Here is a 17648-nt window from a genome sequence, read left to right as displayed (position 1 = left end):
CACACACACACACACACACACACACACGTTTGTCAGAGCAGGGAAAGAGAAAAGGAGGGAAGGGGAGGGAGGGAGGAAGAGAGACAGTGCAGTACTTGAAACCATTTGACCTAACTGAATCTATCACAGTACTCAATGGGAAGCTATACCTTTAAACACACATTCACCATAGGCCATATATAAGACCTAAAAGAATTCTAGGGGCTGGGGATTTAGCTCAGTGGTAGAGCGCTTACCTAGGAAGCGCAAGGCCCTGGGTTCGGTCCCCAGCTCCGAAAAAAAGAACCAAAAAAAAAAAAAAAAAAAAAAAAAGAATTCTAAATAAAAGATTTAAGTCACGGGGTTGGGGATTTAGCTCAGTGGTAGAGCGCTTGTCTAGCAAGCACAAGGCCCTGGGTTCGGTCCCCAGCTCCGAAAAAGAGAAAAAAAAAATATTTAAGTCACACAAAATGTTTTAGCCACATTGGGACTAAAAAAATTGAGAAATCAATATTTGAAAAGCATAAACACCATTCTAAAGAGATTTTTTTAATCACTAAATTAGAAAATAATGTTGAATCAAATGGAGAAAGGAGGGGCTGGAGAAGTGGCTCATTGGTTTAAGAGATGCACTGCTCTTGTAGAGGACATCTTGTAGAGGGTTCCCACGCCAGGCACCTTACAACCTCCGGTAAAGATAGACTCAGGGTGTCTGACGTCTCTGGCCTCTGGGAGCACCTTCACACAAATGCACATACCCACACATAATTAAAAATAATGTATGGGGTTGGGGATTTAGCTCAGTGGTAGAGCGCTTGTCTAGCAAGCACAAGGCCCTGGGTTCGGTCCCCAGCTCCGAAAAAGAGAAAAAAAAAATATTTAAGTCACACAAAATGTTTTAGCCACATTGGGACTAAAAAAATTGAGAAATCAATATTTGAAAAGCATAAACACCATTCTAAAGAGATTTTTTTAATCACTAAATTAGAAAATAATGTTGAATCAAATGGAGAAAGGAGGGGCTGGAGAAGTGGCTCATTGGTTTAAGAGATGCACTGCTCTTGTAGAGGACATCTTGTAGAGGGTTCCCACGCCAGGCACCTTACAACCTCCGGTAAAGATAGACTCAGGGTGTCTGACGTCTCTGGCCTCTGGGAGCACCTTCACACAAATGCACATACCCACACATAATTAAAAATAATGTATGGGGTTGGGGATTTAGCTCAGTGGTAGAGCGCTTGCCTAGCAAGCACAAGGCCCTGGGTTCGGTCCCCAGCTCCGGAAAAAAAAAAAAAGAAAGAAAGAAAAAAAAAGAATGTACTTTGGAAAAATTTGAAGATTTGACAAAAACTTTCACATAAAAGTAGTAGACAGCTTAACTGTTTCCACAGTAACAGAATAGAAGAGGAGGAGCTGGCTGTAGCCCACATCTGTGCTTTAACTGTTTCCATAGTAACAGACTGGAGGAGGAGGAGCTGGCTATAGCCCACACCTGTGCTTTCAATGCTCGGGATGCCCACACTGAAGGACTTCAGGTTCAAAGTCAGAACAGAATGAGACCCTATTGGGAAGGATGAAGGAGAAGGGGAGGGGAAAAGGAAGGAAAAGAGGGAGAAAGGATGTGTGAGCTATGTCTCTTATATGTCGGGTCTTACATGTGGCCTATGCTGAATGCTTGTGCATTTGAATGTACAGTTTCCTGTTTGAGTACTGTGTGATAGTTCGTTAGACCAAATGGTGGCCAGCACTGACCTGGCAGGATATATAATAAAGTATACTCATATATCAAGAAGCTTAGGTAAACTAGAAAAAAGTCTTAAGAAGATACAAGTTGACAAAACCAACTCAAAAAGTGGAAAATAAATTATTTTAGAATCTGTGGTACACCCTACAATCCCAACACTCTAGAGGTTAAGGCAAAGGGATTCCAAGTTCAGACTTGATGATTGAGACGGGAGACTCCTTGGGCGCTTGAGATTAATCTAAACTCCACAGTGAGTTCAAGGCCAGTCTGGAATGTTTAGTGAAGCCCCATCTCAAAAACAACCACCCACCAACAAAAAGATCCAAACCCTGTTCATCTCCATCTCCACGGCCACACTGGAGTCTTCCAACTACTTGGATCTATGAACTTTGGAGTTATTCTTTGGCCCTGTGCTGGCTGGTTTTGTGCATCAACTTGACACAAGCTGGAGTTATCATAGGAAAAGGAGCCTCAGTTTCACAAATGCCTCCAGCTGTAAGGCATTTTCTCAACTAGTGATCAAGGGGGAGGACCCAGCCCATTCTGGGTAGTGCCTTCCCTGGGCTGGTGGTCTTGGGTTCCATAAGAGAGCAAGTTGAGCATGCATGGGGAAGCAAGCCAGTAAGTAACATCCCTCCATGGCATCGGCTCCTACTTCCTGCCCTGTGTGAGTTCCAGTTCTGACTTCCTTTGGTGATGAACAGCAATGTGGAAGTGTAAGCTGAATAAACCCTTTCCTCCCAACTTGCTTCTTGGTCCTGATGTTTGTGTGGGAATAGAAACCCTGACTAAGATTGGGATAAGTGAATTCATATTTGTAGGAAGTAATTACTCTGCATTGGTAAGATTTGTACTCTCTTTACAAGTGTGAAGTGTGAGACCTTTGCTCAGACCTCAACCTCTCTCTCTCTCTCTCTCTCTCTCTCTCTCTCTCTCTCTCCACCCCCCTCCTTCCTCTCTCCCTTCTTGTCTCTTCCCTCTTCCCTCTCATTTCCCCCCTCTGAGGATACTAATGAATATACACTTGTGGAGGCCAGAAGTCAACAGGGTCTTCTTCAGTTGTCTGTCCACCCTACTTTTTGGAAAGGTCTCTTGCTGACCCTGGCATTTGCTGTCTCTGCTACAGTGGTGGTTGGTGAGTCCCACAGTCTACCTGTCCACTCAGCTCTGTAATTATAGACATATGCTGTCACGCCTGGCTTTTCACATAGGTCTTGGTGTCATGGAGCTCCTGACCCTGAAAAAAAAGTTCAGAGACTCAATCCAGTTATAATTAAAAGATTCATTGATTATGGTATTGATTAAGGCTAGCAGGACAATTTCTGAGACAAACCTAGGAGTAACATGAGAGATGTCACGTGAGGAAAGGGTTGTTCTTAATCATTTCTTGAGATTTTTATTTTATGTCTATGGGTGTTTTGCAGGCGTGTGTACATACTGTTTGTATGAAGTGCCCACGAAGGCTAGAAGAAAGCACTGTTTCCCCTGGGTGACCAATAATTGTTAGCTGTGTGAGGTGTGTACTGGGATTTGGACCTGGAAGTGTAGTCAGTGTTGTGAATCACAGAACCATCTCTTCAGTCCCCCAGGGAAGGATTTTTTAAAATAGTTTATTTTATGTATATGAGTTCACTGTTGCTGTCTTCAGACACACCAGAAGAGGGCATCAGATCCCATTACAGACGGTTGTGAGCCACCATGTGGGTGCTGGGAATTGAACTCAGGACCTCTGGAAGAGCAGTCAGTGCTCTTAACCACCGAGCCATCTCTCCAGTCCCGAGGGAAGAATTTTTTAAAGATGAAAACCTGGAAAACTGCAGGAGATTGAGTATCTGCACAAGCAGCTCAAGAGCCATTTTGCTCTGCCAGGCAAAAACGTCTGCATAGGCAAGTTACAGCAGCAAAGAAGTGGTTGGGGTTGGGGATTTAGCTCAGTGGTAGAGCGCTTGCCGAGGAAGCACAAGGCCCTGGGTTCGGTCCCCAGCTCCGAAAAAAAGAACCAAAAAGAAAAAAAAAAAAAAGAAGTGGTTGGTCACAACATGACACACAGATGGTCACTGTTGTGCATCTCTAGGTGTGTGTGGAAGGATGTCACTGAGTCCAGTTCACTGGGAACTTACCTTCTAGGGACCGGAGTCAGACAAAGAGCTACTGAGTACAAAGCTAGATGCCTAGCATAAGATGGAGTTATAGTAGCCGTCACACTGGGAGCCCCCTTCATCCACAGTGCTTGTTCTTTACCACTGAGCCATCTCCTCAGCCCCTCACGCCTCAATCATAATATACATAAAGGATGCTTGTGATTTTTCTTGTTCTTGTTGAGACATGGCCTTGTTGCATGGGTATCTTGATTTGTTTCCTTGAAGGAAAACATTCAGCTGAAGCCAGGTGTGGTGGCCACACCTTCAGTCCCAGCACTGGGAGGCAGAGGCAGGTGGATCTTTGTGAGTGCTAGGCCAGCCTGGTCTACAGACAGAGTTCCAGACCCAGCCAGAGCTACAGCTGTGCTCCAAAAAAGAAAATCCAGTTGAAAGACCCAAATTTAAGCATACATTTATTTAACAAATAAAAATCAAAGAAGAAATCCTAAGAGAGATTAGAGTAAGCTTCACAAACTGCAGCAGGGAAGCAACAAGTCTTGTCTGGTGGATTTTAAAGACTCTATGAGGGTACCTACTCTATCAGGGTAGGTAGCAGTGGCATATTTGTGGCTCTTACAAGTCATGGTGTGTTGGGGAACCCCTCACCCCTACAATTCTCATAGCCTGTGTTTAGGGGAGTAAAGAATGAAACTTGAGACAGTGCCATCTTTGCAAGCACTGGGTCAGATTCTTCCAGAGACTGACCTTATGATTAAAGGCAGTGGAATTCGTGACCTGTGACAGCTACAATAAGAATGAATTATATTCTATGATAAATGGATCTCGGGGCCTAAGAGCAGCGGTTCTCAGCCCTGAAGAAGGCTTGGGGCGACACTGGGATCCCAAACACCCAGTGTAGTTGACAGCTAGCTGATAAAGACTTTCTATTGGCTTAAAATATTTATTTATTTATTATATATAAGTACACTATAACTGTCTTCAGACACCAGAAGAGGGTATCTGATCTCATCACAGATGGTTGTGAGCCACCATGTGGTTGCTGGGATTTGAACTCAGGACCTCTGGAAGAGCAGTCAGTGCTCTTAACCACTGAGCCATCTCTCCAGCCCCCTTTCTATTGGCTTAAATCCATGTTTGAGAAGTCTTTTCTGGTACATACCCCACAACAGTACATGCAGGCAAAGCACATATATACACAAAATAAAAATAAAATTTAAAAACCTGTAAGCAAACAAATAACCTCAAAACCCAGTGGCTGCGATACAGCAAAGGGCTGGAGTCGAGTTCAGTGCCGCAGCACTTGTTCAGCACGTACAAATCCCTGGGTTCAATCTACAGCACCACCAAAATTTTATGAAAGCCAAAAACTAGGCATACTGTTGTACACCTATGATATGATGGTGGAGAACCAGAAGCTAAAGTCATCCTTGCTATGTGACAAATTATAGGCCATCCAGGGTTCGTTGTGACTGTTTTAAAACAAAACAAAAAAGCAATATGGCCTTCCTTTACCACTGAACATGTCCAGCAGACTCATCTGGAACAGCTCCTCTTGCTGCCAGGCTCTAAGAACCAGCCTTGTCCCTAAGCCAGTCTCAACCTGTGTCTTTTGGTGTTTCCCGTGTGGCACATCTGTGAGGGTTCCTCTCTTTCAGCCCAGATGTCCATCCATGTTCAGCAGCTCCAGCAGTGAAGACGAGTGGTCCTGGACTTTCCATGAGTACTGCTCTCCTGCTGCAGACCTGTAGCTGCAGGCATTGATCGATTTCCTGTTTAACCCTGGGGAGGGAGGGAGGGAGGGCACTTACTGCTCCCAGGGAAAAGGAGGCTTGCAAACTCTCCCAAAGAGACCAAGAAGTTCCTGTGACCCACAGGACCATGTCACTCAACTGAGTTGAGGGATGATCTCTGAGTTGTAGGGATAAGCGTACGTTCTTACGTGGAAGGTAGGGAATGAACGTAGCAGTTGTAAAACACTTACCGGGCCTGAAAGATTTCTGAATGCACAGTGACTAAAAATTATTTCAAAATCAAATACATAATCAATTGGAGGTATTTCTAGTAAGGGCTATCCATCTGACACAGTGCAAACTCACTGAAGCCCTGGTCAACAAACAACTCGTGTGCTTTATACGTCACATGATGTCACCAGGAATACTAACAGGCTACCTGCAAAGCCTTGGTCCAGACATGAGTTATGAATTCCAGGGTTTCCACAAACTCTCTTCCTCACAGTCACAGAATGGTCTAATTGTATGAAACAGATACTGTGCCACTACCATTATTTCTAAACACGTGTTAAATGACTATATCTTTTGATTGCATCATGTAAAAATTTTTCCTTTTTTAAAGTTTCATTTGAATTTCTTTTCTTTTTTTCTTTCCTTGAGTCAGGGTCTTTCTGTATAGCCCTGGCTGTCCTGGGATTTACTCTGAAGATCAGGCTGGCCTCAAACTCAGCGATCCACCTGTCTCTGCGCTGGGATTAAAAGTGTGCACCACTACACCGGGCCTTTCATTTGAGTTCCTGACTTGAGTTTCAAAACAATTGTTAAGTGTATTTTGACTTTGAATCTGACCATTTTATTTTCTTTTTTTCGGAGCTGGGGACTGAACCCAGGGCCTTGCGTTTGCTAGGCAAGCGCTCTACCACTGAGCTAAATTCCCAACCCCGAATCTGACCATTTTTAAGGTGGCCCTAAATGTAGGAAGCAATAATCTTAACACTGATGATTGTACAATCAAAACGCCAATCAAATCAATCATTCAAGATGTTCTACACACTGCACACTATAGTGTCTGATATTCAACCAAGGCTTAATTCTTTTTTTTTTTTTTTTTTGGTTCTTTTTTTCGGAGCTGGGGACCGAACCCAGGGCCTTGAGCTTCCTAGGCAAGCGCTCTACCACTGAGCTAAATCCCCAACCCCTTGGCTTAATTCTTTTTTAAAAAAGGTTTTAGACCTACACGATTTGTTAGCAGAGACCTGCCATGGCACATGTGTGACGGCCACTGTGTGGGTCTCAGGGGTCACACTCAGGTCCTCCAGCTTGACAAGAGCACACTCACTTGCTGAATCATCTCACTGACCCAAGATTTAATTCTTTATGTAAAATAGACATCGTTCTCAGAGCAGCACACACCTTTAATCTTAGCTCTCATAAAGCAAATGCAGGTGGAGCTCTGTGAGTTCAAGGCCAGACACAGTGACATAGAAAGCCCCTGTCTCAAATGTCTTATTGATTCTATTTGTGTGAGTGTTTTGCTTGCATGTGTATATGTGTACCACGTGCATGCCAGAAAAGGGACTGGAGTTACTGATGGTTATGAACCACTACATGGATTTAGGGGACTTAACCAGGGTTTTCTGAAAGAGCAACAAGCACTTGCTCTTAAGCGCCATCTTAAGGCTTCTAATGCGGAAATGAAGCACCATGATCAAAAAACAAGGGAAAGCTTTATTTGGCTTACACTTCCACATCGCTGTTCATCATTGGAGGAATCCAGGACAGGACCTCAAACAGAGTAGGAGCTTGCTCTGTGCCACTGATACCAGTTCTGCTCCTCTCCACAGTGCATGCACTTTTGTCTCTCTGTCACCCATTCTCTCCTGCAGGAGCTGGGTGTGTGTGTGTGTGTGTGTGTGTGTGTGTGTGTGTGTGTGACATGTTTGTGACTGGCCCAGCCTGAGGCATTTCTTAATTGAGGTTCCCTCCTCTCAGATGACTCTAGCTTGTATCAAGTTGACATTAAACTATCCAGCACAACCACTGAGCCATCTTTTCCCTAGAGGAGAGAGCCCCTGACAAGCCCCAGGAATTATGGGAGGAGCAAAAGAACTTTAAGAGCTTATACATTAGGGACACAGAGTAACATCTGGTCATAATCAAAAGTGTTATTGGTTTTCCTGGGGGTCCTGGCAATTTCTTCTAAAGCTGGGACTGAGCACCACTAGTAAGTAAAGCAGTAAAGCCACAGACTAACACACAGCTGTGCGACAGAACAGTGGACCCTCCCTCCTGGCTCCAGGAGAGCCCTCCCCCTTACAAAGTGAAAGAGGTTGCTGGAAATTTTTCCCTTAAATAGCATTTTTTTCCCAGAACCTAGATGCCAGGCCATTAAAGTACAAACATCCCTTTATAGAGAACGCAACTAAACTCAAAAAAACAAAAAACAAAAAAAAAAAAAAAAACAGTGTTCCTGACCTACTTATAAGGACAGCCAGAGGCTAGAGATCTAACACAGACAGTCAAGTGCTTCTGTGCGTGCACGGAACCACATAACAAATGAGGCCAGGTTAGCCTGTAACCCCAGAGTAAGAATGTTAGGTCCAAAAGATACAGAGACCTGGTCAGCTGCTCTGGTCAAATTGGTAAGCTTCAGGCTCAGTGAGAGGCCTTGTCTCAAAAAAAAATAAGGTGACTGACAAGCAAAATTGCTTGTTTGGTAAAAGTCCTTGTTGTCAAGCCAATCCCGATAACCTGGGTCCTATCCCTGGGGCTCACACAATGGAAGGATAGAATCAATTTGCACAAGTTGTCTTCTCACCTCCACATGCTTTCAAAGGTATGCACACAAATTAAAAAAAACAATGTGGAGAGTGGTTGAGGAAGATACCACATGTTGACTCTGGCCTACATGCACACACACACACACACACACACACACACACACACATACACACACACACTCACTGATATCCATATACATGACTACATACACAATACCCTACACATATGTGCACCCCACACATAAATACTGTATATGTATTTGTGTGTGTGTATGTATTTGTGTGTGTGTGTGCATGCGTGTGCACAAATGCACAGGCTTGCTAGGAAAAAGGTGGCCTTGATATCTTTGTCTTTTATTTAGTAGTCTTACCCAGAGAAGAGAGAGACTCCAGGCAACCCTTAATAGGACATTCTTGTCTGACTGGCTGATTTGACATGAGACGTGAAGAAGTCAGCCCAAACCACCCAATCCGCAGTAGCCGAGAGCCTCAATGAGACCTAGAGACTGGATTCTCTGCCCTATCTTTACTTCAAAACGTGTGGTAACCATAAGCTTGACACCTGGAGCACTTAATGTCCTGGGACTTTCCTGTCTACACTCAGGGCCAGAGAGGACAGGGACAGGGATGGGGAGGAACAAGGTAGTAATGGAGGCATGTGGTCAGGAGGTGATATAGGTGATATAGGCTGCCTTAGAACTCCTGCTGCTGATAGGTGGTTCTCTGTGAGGCCCTTGGCTGCTCTAGGTCAACACAGAAGCCTTGACCCAGTCACTTTACCTGGTAGCCAGGCCTAATGCTGGCCAGTCCGAATCTCCAGTCTAAGCAGAAACATCTTCCATCGGTTGAATTCCAGGAAATGGCCTGTTGTTCTGACCACGGGGTCAGTATATAACGATATCTGCACATGGCTCCTACTTCTCTCTTTTCTAATTTCCTCCTTTCAAACTGGCCTCCACTTGGTGAGAATGTATCCCTAGGCTGACCCTGAGCCAAGCCTGAGTCACAGGGATTCATCCACCTCTAGAGAGGATGCAGAGCTCAGTTCTTTCCCAACTTCTGATCTGAGATATGAGAGAGAGAGAAACCCAGTGCTCCAGCCTGGGTTTGGTTAACAATCCATCCGTTTCACCAGGCAGTGGTGAACACGCCTTTAATCCCAGTACTTGGGAGGCAAAGCAGGAAGAGCTGTGAGTTTGAGGCCAGCCTGGTCTACAGAGTGAGTTCCAGAACATCCAGGACTACATAGAGAACCCTGTTTTAGGGGTTGGGGATTTAGCTCAGTGGTAGAGCGCTTGCCTAGCAAGCACAAGGCCCTGGGTTCGGTTCTCAGCTCTGGGAAAAAAAAGAAAAAGAAAGAGAAACCCTGTTTTGAAAAACAAAACCAAACCAAAAAACAAAGCAAAGCAAAAACAAAAACAAACAAAATCCATATTTGTTGTGAACTGAGGTCAATGAACTGTGTCTGATGGACTAAAACCAGGAGTCAGAGAGGGCAAACCCCTTCACAGTTGGGCTGCAATTGCCAGAGCAGTGGAGGAGTATGGGTAGACTAGTAAGGACCCACGGCCTCCTTTATTGGTGCTCTTTACACAATGGAACTTCCCACAGTGGCCTGGGGGCAGAACTGGGCCTCAATCCTCACCTGGGGACCCACCACCTGGGGACCCACCACCTGGGGACCCACCACCTGGGGACCCACCACAGGACAATGCTGAGCATCTTTGATCATGCTCACAGCCCTTATCTCCCCAGGACCCAGCAGGGTCTCAGCCCAAGACAGTTATCGCAGCAGGCAGAAACAAGATCGGTGGCTTGTACGACTGCAGCCAATCATGATGGAGTAAGTATAAAAGAAGCACCTGGGGAATAATAGGGAACAGAGTCAAAAGAGACAGATGATGGGTAAGGCAGGCTCTGCCTCCTCCCTGCCCTAATCATTGGGACCTTCCTGAGGGGTTTAGACCAAAAGACTGAGGACCCAGAGCCCACGAAGAGCTCTGTGCTGGCAAACAGGTTCTCAGGAAGGGGAGAGGGAAACGCTGCTGCGTCAGCAAATCTTCCCGATAGAGCTAAATAAGTAGCTCTCCCATGGTCAATTTCAGATTCCCATCTGGGAACAACTGCCTACTGATGGCTGAATATTCCACAGTAAGGGCTGTCATGTCAGTAGGAACAGTCTGGTTCATAGGCTAGAACAGTGGGTCCTGCCCTATCATGGAGTAACAGAGCCCAGGCCCACCCTGTACAGCCTCATCAGAAGCCACAGATGTCTGGAGATGGCCCCAACCTCTGTGCAGATGGTGCCAGCTCTGGGCCTGCTGAAAGCTGTTAGAGCATCAGAGCCCCGAGGCTGGCCCTTTCCCTTGTGTCCCTCAATGCCAGAACAGAGAGTGTGCAGACATGAAGCCTCCAGGCAGCAGAGGGAAGAAAGGGAGCCAAGACAGGGAATTAAACAGTGCCACAGGCCGGCCTGTCCTCTGCAGGGGAAGACAGTTTTAGTGAGAGGTATGAGGGGTGCGGACCTGCGGGTCCAGGATACTCCCCTGAGCTGCTCAGCACATAGGTGTGGAGGAGACCAGCTTCTTTGACCCCTAGGAAGCAGCATTTACAGGAAAGCCTGCAAAATCCTTGGTTGCTATTGGAAATCATGATGTCACTGGCAGGGGTGGAGCTTCAGCTGTTTTTAGAATTTGGGAAGGGCTGTACTTTATATGGCTGAAGGGGGACAAAGAATTAGGATTGCCGGATGAGGAACAGGAGAGCTCTGGAAAATGACTGCTGGGAGCAAGACCCAGTTCATGTTGGCGAGCAGTCCAAGAGAGGAAGCAGGGAATACAAAACTCCTAACTCAGATATGTTAGGCTCTTACCCGACATGCTGCCTGTTGTCTAACCTTGTTTTAGCTGCTGTAAACAGTTCCCTCTGTCCTTAGCCTCCTTCAGGTCTCCTAGAAGGTACCACTCTATGGTAGGGGAGCCAATGTCACACCTATTCTTCAAGAAGGGAGTCTAAGTAACAGAACCAAGAAGGTGTGGTGTTCCCTTCCCCCCAATTTGGTGTTATTTATTTATTTATAGACAGACCCTGTTACTTACCATGTAGCCCAGGCTGGCCTTGAACTCTAGCAATCCTATCTCAGCCTCTAGAGTGTACCCAACTCTCCTACAATACTGAGTCCTGTCAGAAGGAAAGCATCCTTCCCCCAGAGGTATAGAGGGACAGGGTCTCTTTCTGACCTTGGAAGAACCAAGTCCCAAAATATTACAAACTATGGGTAAGGATTTATATTCCAGCATTCACAATCCAGTACACACACTCCAGCATTTACAACCCACCCCCTCTTGTTGAAACACACTTAAGAAGCACCTGCACATGGTGACGAGAAACCCCTGTAGCCTTCCCGGGTCAGCTATTGAAGGTCTGGGACCACACGGATGATTGCACCTAGTTCTCTGTATGCTAACGCGCGTGCACACACCCTCGTGGGCGCTCCTCAACTCGCGCGCGCGCTCCGAGCATTCACGCCAACGCAGGCGCGCGTCAGGAGGCGCGCACTCGACTCAGCGTCAGGAAGCGGGGGCGGTGGGAGGGGTAGAACGCGTAGGTCCCGCTCATGACTCCGCAGCTGCTGCAGTCGCCGCAGCATCGGGACCAGTCGCGCAGTCCGCGCTGCTGTCCTTTCCGCCTTTTCCGCGCGGGTGTTCGAGCAGCGCCAAACACGCTTCAGCACCTCGGACAGCATCCGCCGCGCTCGCCCGGGGCTCCTAGAGAACCCGGGGGCGCTTGACCGCGCGCGGGCGGCCCGCGGGTCGTACATCGCGAGGTCGTCGCACTCGCGCAACCCAGAGCCAGGCCCGCTGTGCCCGGAGCTCATGAGCACCATGCACCTGCTGACATTCGCCCTGCTTTTTTCCTGCTCCTTCGCCCGCGCCGCCTGCGACCCCAAGATCGTCAACATCGGCGCGGTGCTGAGCACGCGCAAGCATGAACAGATGTTCCGCGAGGCAGTAAACCAGGCCAATAAGCGACACGGCTCTTGGAAGATACAGCTCAACGCCACTTCTGTCACCCACAAGCCCAACGCCATACAGATGGCCCTGTCAGTGTGTGAGGACCTCATCTCTAGCCAGGTGACCACTACTTCCCCTCTCCCCTGCTTCTCCATCCTCCTCTACTGCCCCAGTTTCATTCGATCCTTCTCTGGTCCTTCTCAGTCTCCTTATCAGACCACTCCAAGCCAACTGGTCCCTGGAGAGGCCTGGGACAAATGTCTGTGTCTGCTGGTTCCCCCGGGACTCATCCTCAGAGGTCCGTGTGTGTTGTCATGTGACTATCATCGGTGATTTGTTCCATCCTGTCAGTGCTGGTTCTAGACATTCTGAGCACAAGATGGAGGAGCACTTCAGGGAACTGACTGGATGAGGCCTAGGGCTATCTTTGTTTCTTTCCTTACCTCTCCTCCCTTCCCCCATTCATGGGTCTGCGAAGGATGGCCCAGGTGCCAAAGCAAGCAGCGTCTGCAGGGGTGGCAGTGAGGACTGCGCATGCCAGAGACACCAGAGTGGGAGCAGTGCAGCGTGCTGTAGGGAGGACATGTTGCTGGTGAAGCTGTCCGCCCCTGGCTGAACTCACTGCAGAATTCCAATGAAGCCATGAGGGTCACTGCATTGCACCAACTTATGTAAAATGAGGACAGGGACAGGGACTGTGCCAAGTCTCTTCATACATGTTCTTCAAAGAACGTCTACATCCATGAACATATCTGCTCACACACATGTTCGTGCACATGGCACTAGCCCACACTGCACCTCGATATGACACAGTCAACTGCACGTGCTCACTCACACACATCTGTGTATCCACGGACACCCTGCTTTATATGGTCAGTGCACATAGAAACCCTGCTTCCATCATGACAGACATATATAAACATAGACATGTTGGTGCATATAGTGCATACATGTTCCAGCCCTTGCTCATGAACACCTACATAGTCACATGCATACCTTCATACACTAATGTATGGTAATGTATACTAATGTAAAGGGTGCAGGCTGGGCGTCATGGTGAGGGGGGTGAGAAGCACTCCTTACATCCCAAAATATAGAGAACATGCTAGTTTTGCTCAGAACTTGTGCCCCCCTCAACCCTACCCCACTTCACTTTATCAGAGTGAGCCCTGGTTAGAAGAGAGGATGCTTGCAATTCTGCATGCTTCTGTGTGTGTGTGTGTGTGTGTGTGTGTGTGTGTGTGTGTGTGTGTTCCACATCCCTAGAGTTTTGCTCAGTACTGCCCCCCCCTACAATGGGTCCATCACCAGAGCACAGTGGCTCATTCTTTTGTGTCTTAGATGTGTGGGACTTTGTGCACAAATGGCACCGCCTGGGCCCCTGGGGTGCTGCTCCAGCTCTGGCTACTTGGGATCTCAAATCCTAGTACCGTGTCCATCTTATGCCACAGAGCTGACTCTGTCTCCTGTGTCCACAGGTCTACGCTATCCTAGTTAGCCACCCGCCTACTCCCAACGACCACTTCACTCCCACCCCTGTCTCCTACACAGCTGGCTTCTACAGAATCCCTGTCCTGGGACTGACTACCCGAATGTCCATCTACTCTGACAAGGTAAGCCTGACCCCAGACTCAGAACCGATTATCTTCCTCTCCCTGTGGTCATCTCCAGGTAGCAATAAGTAACACACACATCCATACCTCCCACTGGATCTCAAAGGCGTTGGTACACAAGTCACCCGTACTCAATCACACTGACATGCAGGCCTATGAGAACTCAGTCACATACATATCTATATGTGTTCACACTCACCTCACATTAACACGCAATGTTCCTATGCATTCGTACTCACCAACAACTAGCATGCACACTCAAGTCCCATGTGCTCATGCTGTCAGTCTCTCACACAGTCCCACACTCTTTCTCTCATGCACCATCAGCATCCTCACAGATGCCTGTGCAGTCACATGCACTCAGGATGCTTCCCAATGGCAGACAAAAATAACACCTCCTTTGGGGAGAAGAGGGCTTCAAGGGGTGAACAGGGAGCTTCCTGGGACAAGTGGGCTTTGTATGCAGCAGCAAAAGGGTTGGAGAGAAGTTTCTATTTTTTTTTTCTTTTTTTAAAGATTTTGTTTATTTCATGTATATGAATACACTGTAGCTGTCTTCAGATACACCAGAAGAGGGCATCGGATCCCTGTTGCAGATTGTTGTGAGCCACCATGTGGTTGCTGGGATTTGAACTCAGGACCTCTGGAAGAGCAGTCGGTGCTCTTAACCACTGAGCCATCTCTCCAGCCCTGGAGAGAAGTTTCTAGGAGCAGCAGATACCTGCATGGAGAAATACTCATGGCAGACAGGGCTGCTGTGGGGCCCAGCTTTGCCAAATGAAGTGCATTTAGGAGATGGACACAGACAGAACAGGCAGCTTGTGGCAAGAGGTCACATACTCAGGGACTAAAGGGTCTCAGCCCAGCATCTGGAGAGCTCTTGTGGCCCAAAGGCTGGGTTGGCCTTAATTCATTTGGGCCCAAAAGCTGAAAAGTAGCTACTGAGTTATAGGAAACCACAGCCCAGAGACCCAGGAGACTTGCTCTAGATCATCTAGAGGACTCTGTGAGACGCTGCCGACTGTAACCCAGCCACCCGGTTTAGGCCATGTGCTTCAGGCTGTGGCTCTGAATCCTCTGCTCCTTCCCTCCCACAGTGTCCAGATTTCACTTCACACTGGGCCAGAAGGATGATGCTGAGTCTGGAGTGGGTGGAGTTCTGCAGGGTCCCAGTCTGACTGGAAGTGAATGTGGGGGTGGTGGTGAGAGGGTGCGGGGGGTTGGTGGAGAGAGGAGGCCTTTTCTGTGGACTAGTGTTACAGCTCCTTTAGGAGACGGCCTTCTCGCACGATCTTCAATGAAACAACTCTCATCTTAGCTTGTGTATAAAGACCACCTTTATTCAGGGTGGGCTTGTATGCATACACTTTATTTGGGGTGAACCAAGGGTTATATAATTTGGGGGAAGGGCATAAGGATATCCAGGGAGGGCTGAAGGCCTCCTTAGCATGGGGAGGCATTGCAGGAATCTTAGGACATCCCTACCTAACCTTCATCAGGTAAGTGTAGGGGTCCTGTGTCCTCCAGGTAGAGAAGAGGAGGCCCCACTGTTGTTGTAAAAATGTAAAAAATAAAAAAGTACCTACTGTCTTTTACCCCCCTTAGGTCCGGCACCACAGTGCCCCAAGATATCTGCTGAATATCTTGCCAGAAACACACATTCCAATTCCATGATGGCCCAGACCAGCCACCCCATACTCCATTACACTTAAATCTACACATGAAAAACACACAACACAATAACCTTTGACCCAATTAATAAGATATAATTGCCCACCTAAACATACAAAGCCCAGTACCATCCATCTCTTAAGAACATTAATAACAACCCATAAATACACAGAGCAGAATCTTATCACCTGCCATGGCTTCTTCTCTCTCTCCGCCTCCCGTCTCTTCCTCCTTTCTGTTCCAGTTTCCTCCTCTTCCTTCAAACTTTTCTCCCACCCATCCTTCCTTCTTGTCCAATGACAAGCCTCCTTCTATCTTGTACCTGCCTCACCTGTGACATCATCCCACACCCCACTAATCTAGTAATGTCAGACTTTTTTTTTTTTTAAAGATTTATTTATTTAATGTATAAGACCACACTGTCCTTTATACACCAGAAGAGGGCATCGGATCTCATTACAGATGGTTGTGAGCCACCATGTGGTTGCTGGGAATTGAACTCAGGACCTTTGGAAGAGCAGTCAGTGCTCTTAACCACTGAGCCATCTCTCCAGCCCATAATGTCAGACTTTGACCTTAGCATCAGGGTTTCCCGACATCCAGTGACCTAACAGACACCATAGCCTCCTCCCCATAACCTGCAGGCTCGGACAGTCTACAGTCATTGGGGAGCCACTTGGAAACCACAAGCTGGTGCCTGGGTCAGTCAGAGGGCTGGCAGGCAGTGGAGTAGACTCCAGGACCCACCATGCCCTCCAGAGTCTTCCTATCAGAGCCTACCATTCTTGAAAAATCTGCCTTAAGGCAAGGAGACTTGCCATTCAGGCCCCAGGATGTGGTGACAAAAGGGACTCAGAGGGAGGACTTGTGGGAGGGTCCATCGGGAGATGATCAGACTTTCAGTCAAGGACCTCACATACCCAGGCACCTAAGTCACTCTTTGTATGCTGGTGAGGAACATGGCATCTGGATCTATGCCTCTTGGCCATTTTTCCTCTGGAGCACTTTTACCCTCATATACAAAAGAAACTAATAACCATAAGAAGTGAAGTAGCCAGGACAAACAGGAAGCTGGGAGGCCCCATAACACAGCTGGACCAACCTAGAGACTGACCACAGGCCAACAGTGGGACCAAACATCACAGGCTCACTCCAGCCCCTCATGGCTCCAACTCAAAGTCAGCCCTCTGTCCATCACACAGGTCGGAAAGAGCAGGCCCGCAGCACCAAATGTAATACAAGTTGCCTGCAGCCAGTTGCAGAGGCGGTGAACATTCTATCCCTACAATGCACTGCCCCTGACCACCAAGAGGGAACCGGTAAAAAACTAACCTAGAAGCATCAGAGGGCCAAGAGCAGTGTGAATCATGACGGTGCGGAAGGAGCCATGTTCACTCAGGTAGACAGACAAGCCCTGGCAGTAGGGTAATTTGAGTAGCAAGGCACTAGTAAGCCACAGCCTCTGGCTCCAGGGAAGAAAGGCAAAGTTTGACCCCAAGACAGAAGACTTACTACATATAAATGGATTTGTTATTTTCTTACCAGCTGCTGGGATAGAACCCAGAGCCTTGTTTGCACTAGGCAAATGCTGAGCACAAAATACAGTTATTAAAGCTGGAAGCCCTGTAAGGCTCATTAAGGTCTTGGAGAAGCTTCTGTGGTCAACCTTTCCAGGGAGTTCTGGTGGGAAGGTGGCAGTCATCCATGCCAGGGAGCTCCAGAAAACACCAAGCCTCTCACAGTAGATGCTACAGGGGAAGGGGAAGGGCATGTGGGAGGAAGTGATCAGTGGGAGAGGGGAAAGCCTACTTAGCCTCAGCCTCTCGGTCCCACCCACAGAGTATCCACCTGAGTTTCCTTCGCACGGTGCCGCCCTACTCCCACCAGTCCAGCGTCTGGTTTGAGATGATGCGAGTCTACAACTGGAACCACATCATCCTGCTGGTCAGCGACGACCACGAGGGACGGGCAGCGCAGAAGCGCTTGGAGACGTTGCTGGAGGAACGGGAGTCCAAG

The 17648-nt window shown here is 47.7% G+C and overlaps 1 protein-coding gene across 8 annotated transcripts in view; it reads left to right on the top strand.

Moving 5' to 3' along the window:
• Positions 1 to 11886: 11886 nt before the first annotated feature.
• Positions 11887 to 17648, top strand: part of Grin1 (glutamate ionotropic receptor NMDA type subunit 1) — a 26928-nt gene continuing 21166 nt past the window's right edge. For all 8 annotated transcript variants that reach the window (NM_001270610.1, NM_001270605.1, NM_001287423.1 and 5 more), the window contains 3 exon segments: positions 11887 to 12468; positions 13827 to 13961; positions 17472 to 17648. In NM_001270610.1, the coding sequence (NP_001257539.1) occupies positions 12211 to 12468; positions 13827 to 13961; positions 17472 to 17648 (570 nt within the window). In that variant the 5' untranslated portion in view covers positions 11887 to 12210.

Source organism: Rattus norvegicus, chromosome 3 (genome assembly GCF_021556685.1).
Source record: "Rattus norvegicus strain SHRSP/BbbUtx chromosome 3, alternate assembly SHRSP_T2T, whole genome shotgun sequence".
Lineage (NCBI taxonomy): Eukaryota > Metazoa > Chordata > Mammalia > Rodentia > Muridae > Rattus > Rattus norvegicus.
This window is presented reverse-complemented; position numbering and strand designations above follow the sequence as displayed.